The sequence below is a fragment of the Oryza glaberrima genome, chromosome 9, assembly GCF_000147395.1.
Source record: "Oryza glaberrima chromosome 9, OglaRS2, whole genome shotgun sequence".
Taxonomy (NCBI): Eukaryota; Viridiplantae; Streptophyta; class Magnoliopsida; order Poales; family Poaceae; genus Oryza; species Oryza glaberrima.
In genome coordinates, this window is record NC_068334.1 from 817,303 (window position 1) to 821,462 (window position 4,160).

The 4,160-nt window shown below is 39.3% G+C and overlaps 1 protein-coding gene across 1 annotated transcript; it reads right to left on the bottom strand.

Moving 5' to 3' along the window:
* Nucleotides 1-569: 569 nt before the first annotated feature.
* LOC127784631 (uncharacterized) lies at nt 570-3,918 on the bottom strand. The gene is made up of 3 exons (XM_052311975.1): nt 2,045-3,918; nt 1,836-1,953; nt 570-1,349 (listed from the first exon to the last, which is right to left on the bottom strand). The coding sequence occupies exons 1-3, from the start codon at nt 3,916-3,918 to the stop codon at nt 570-572; spliced, it is 2,772 nt and encodes a 923-aa protein (XP_052167935.1).
* Nucleotides 3,919-4,160: the final 242 nt, after the last annotated feature.

The following is a 4,160-nucleotide window of genomic DNA, read 5'->3' on the forward strand; positions in this document are numbered from 1 at the left end:
ATTTTTCTTGCATCGCTTAAAAAATTTATGGATGTATACTTACATTTCACCCCTAGGTATAAGGCCCACCTTCCGACCCGGTCGAGGTACAGCCAGGCTGGTCCTTGACCTCTCCTTTCGTCCTCTTTGTGTAGCTTGCTGTTCAGCTTGCTCAGTACTTGCACGATGACTTCCTTGACTCTGACCTTCAGCATTAGAGTTAGCAGGGTTCACTTGAGTGCCATTTGTAGAAGGCACACTCCTTGAGCTAGCACCATTAGCACTGCTTGTATTGGAAAGTTGGCTAGCTGGGCGCTTCTTTGAAGCAAGAGACCGATGGCGAAGGTTGTTCATGATCTGCACATGCACATACAGCTAATTAAATAACTTACTAGTATAATTAAATATAATTAAATACATAAACTAAATGCTATTAAGACAATATTACATCAGATATAGCATATTTCAGTAACACAAAGATACCAACATCCAGCTTATCTTAGTCAAGTCTTGTCCACAACATATAAGAACACACTGACCACAAGTCCACAACATAAGCAAGGAAAAAAAATACAAGACATAAAACACAATCAGAAATCTTCAGGATCATAAATGATGGCTTCAGGTTCAGCTTCTTCTTCATCTTCTTCATCATCTTCCTCATCATCCAGCTCTTCATCTCCTTGTGTTGGAGAGTTACATTTGGCAAGATAGTCCAAATCTTTCTCATTAGTTATCTCATCAGATATGTAAGTGGTTGCTATTTCAATGTCATCCCCTAAATCAATAACAAAATGACCTTCCAATCCTTCTTCTTGATAGAATGTGTCAATTTGTGGCTGATCATTAGGAGGAGCAGACTCATTCGTGGTACTAGGAGGAAGCCAACCATGAGGGGTAACATTATGTACAACCCACCAATCTTTTAAATCTGGTCTGGAATCACATGGGTAAGGCAAGTAATAAACTTGAGTAACTTGACTTGCCAGCACAAATGGTTCAAAGTTTGAAAGCCTAGATGTGTGGTTAACTTCAACCAATCCCAAATTTTCAGTTCGCCTAACACCAGAATTTGTTGGATCAAACCAGCGGCAATCAAATAAAACCAACTCTAGGTTCATGCTGCCCTCCCAAGTAATTTTGATGATGTCCTCGATGACACCAAAGTAGTCAATAACATTGTTATTATCGTCAACGCAAGACACACAAACACCAGTATTGACAGTACTTAATCCTGATTTTGCACTCTCATACTTCTCTGAACGAAATCTATATCCATTCACATCATAGCATCCATAAGTGGTTATTCTTCTAGGAAAACCATAAGAAATTTGCCGCAAGGTGCTATCAATACTAGAATTTGCCATGCACTGCATAAATGAAAGTTACTAGTTTAGAATATTTCAAATAAAGGGAAGGAGAGGAAGTTAAAAAGTAGGCAGAATTACTTGTTTCTTGAACCAGTCAAAGAAATTTGGCCCATGTTTAGTTCTACGGTAATATTTCCAACCATTTAATCTTAAGTCACGACGTTGCTTATCAGTAGGTGCAATTCTGCTCTTCCATTGTTCCTTATCGAATTGTCTATATGTAGGGATGGAATAGGGAAAATAATAGGAATTTATTAAGTTAAAACAATTTTTTAATATGAATACTTACTCAAACAAAGTGTCCATCTCAAAAATATTAGTAAGAATATACAAGAAAGCAGCCTTGTACTCCTCCACTGTTAGATCACGACATGTGCGACGATTAAAACACCGACCAGGGTATTGGAAAATTTGAAGGTTACAAGAACTCTCAAATGTAGAGGAACCATCATCGTATCGAGGGATCTTATTCCTAGTCGATCTCACATTGTGGCTGAAATAAAGTGAGAGGAAATTTGTGTTTTCCTCCACTAGATAAGCTTCAACAATGGATCCCTCAACACGAGCTTTATTTCTAACCTTTTTTCTAAGTCTCCCAATGTACCTAGAAGGTTGACAACACTAAATTAGGAATAAATAGTTGTAAGGACAAGACAAGCACTTATTTCGAATACTATGTTAACTAATATTTTTACCTCTCATATGGATACATCCAACGGGCTAGAACAGGACCACCAAGACGAGCTTCACGGGGAAGATGTACAATTAGATGTTGCATTAGATTGAAAAACCCTGGTGGGAATATCTTCTCTAATTTGCATAAAAGAACAACAACATTTTGTTCAAGTGAATGTACAACATCCTTGCTTAGTTCTTTAGCACACAACTGTCTATAGAAAAAACTAAGCTCAGCCAAACAAACCCATATATTTTCTGGAAGGAATCCACGAAAAGCTACCGGAAGTAATCGCTCAATAAAAATGTGGTAGTCATGGCTTTTTAGACCAAATATCCTCCTTCTCAGTAGGTTGACCCCTCTTCTAATATTGGCTGCATACCCATCAGGGAACTTCAGATCTTGAAACCATTTGAGTATAATAGTCTTGTCATTCTTATCTATGCAAAATGCTGCCCTCGGCTTGTGCCACTTGCCATTGCCCTTCAATTCCAAGTGTAATGAGGGGCAGCTGCAAATATCAACCAAATCTTGTCTTGCCTTCACATTGTCTTTTGTCTTGTCGGGTATGTCAAAGCACGTGTTCCATATAGCTTCAGCTACATTTTTCTCATTGTGCATGACATCGATGTTGTGTGGGAGGAGTAATTTATGAAAGTATGGTAGTTGCCAAAAACAGTTCACATGGGTCCAATTGTGAGTTTTACCATAGTTATTTCTATCAGCCACATGTGCATACATTTGGTCCCTTACTTCCTCTCCCTTTAAGATCCTTGGTGCTTCATCCAATACTACGGTGTTCTTCCGAAAAGCATTAGCTTGGAATCTGAACTCATGGTCTCTAGGTAGAAAACGCCTATGGCAATCAAACCAACATGCTTTGCCACCATTACGGAGGCGAAATGCTTGGGTATCACATAGGCATGTTGGACATCCAAAAATACCATGGGTGCTCCATGCAGCAAAATTACCATATGCAGGACAATCATGAACAGACCACAAAAAGGCTGCCCTCATGTTAAATCTTTCCTTGCGCGAAGCATCCCATGTTTCAACCCCCTCCCACAACTTGAAAAGATCATCAACTAATGGTTGCATAAGAATAGATAGCTTCTTTCCTGGATGTTCAGGACCAGATATAACTAGTGAAAGGAATATATATTCTGATTTCAACAGGACTCCAGGGGGCAAATTTAGTGGAGAAACAAAGACTGGCCAACAAGAATAAGGAGCAGCACCAATATTGAAAGGTGTGAAACCATCAGTTGAAATAGCAAGTCGCACATTTCTTGCATCTCTACCAAAGGTTGGAAAATCTATGTCAAATTGTTGCCATGCTTCACCATCACAAGGGTGCACTAGCTTACCACATGTGGACTGTTTATGTGATTGCATAGCCTTTGCGGTCTCCTCATGTGCATAAAGCCTTTGCAGCCTATCAGTGATGGGAAGATAACGCAAAACTTTGCGTGGGACCTTATTCTGTCCATCCTCAAATCGGGGGGTGTTACAAAAGTCACACTTATCTTTATGCTCATTTTCTTTGTAGTATAACATGCAGTTATTATAGCAAACATCAATTTTAATATATGTCATACCTAGGCCCTGCAATAGTTTCTTAGAATGGTAAAAATCCTCTGCCAACTTAGAATCAGGTGGAAGAAGTTCATGGATCAGTTGCAAAGTATCATCATAATGTGCGATTGACATATTGTACTCTGACTTTAAAGCTAGCAAACGAGCAATAGCAGATAAGCTAGTGTGCATTGTGTTGTCATGGACTGACTCATTAGCCCCATCCACCATTCTATAGAAAGCACTAGCAGAAGAAGTTGGCTCTTCATCAATTCCTGGTGGTTGGACAGCCCCTATATCAAGTAACATCTCATCCATGCGATCAGGTTGATCAAACCCCTCCTCATGGGCCAAGAGAGACACTGGTTCATTATTCCTAATATGTTCTTCCCCATGGGCTGTCCATGTCTCATAGTTTTCCTTAAAGCCAAATTTACACAAGTGTGCCTCTATAATATCCCTTGTATGTCTCATGTAGTTGCGACACCTACCACATGGACATTTAATACTTCCATTTTGAACTAAATCAGGTATAGAGAAAGCACGGTCTAGAAACATAT

Excerpts from the sequence above, each read along its gene's own strand:
- LOC127784631 (XM_052311975.1), bottom strand. The coding sequence starts at position 3,918 with ATGGATGAGATGTTACTTGATATAGGGGCTGTCCAACCACCAGGAATT. Across the intron at positions 1,954-2,044 it reads TGGATGTATCCATATGAGAG|GTACATTGGGAGACTTAGAA; the intron begins GTAAAAATATTA and ends TCAACCTTCTAG. Across the intron at positions 1,350-1,835 it reads CACTTTATTTCAGCCACAAT|TGCATGGCAAATTCTAGTAT; the intron begins GTGAGATCGACT and ends TCATTTATGCAG.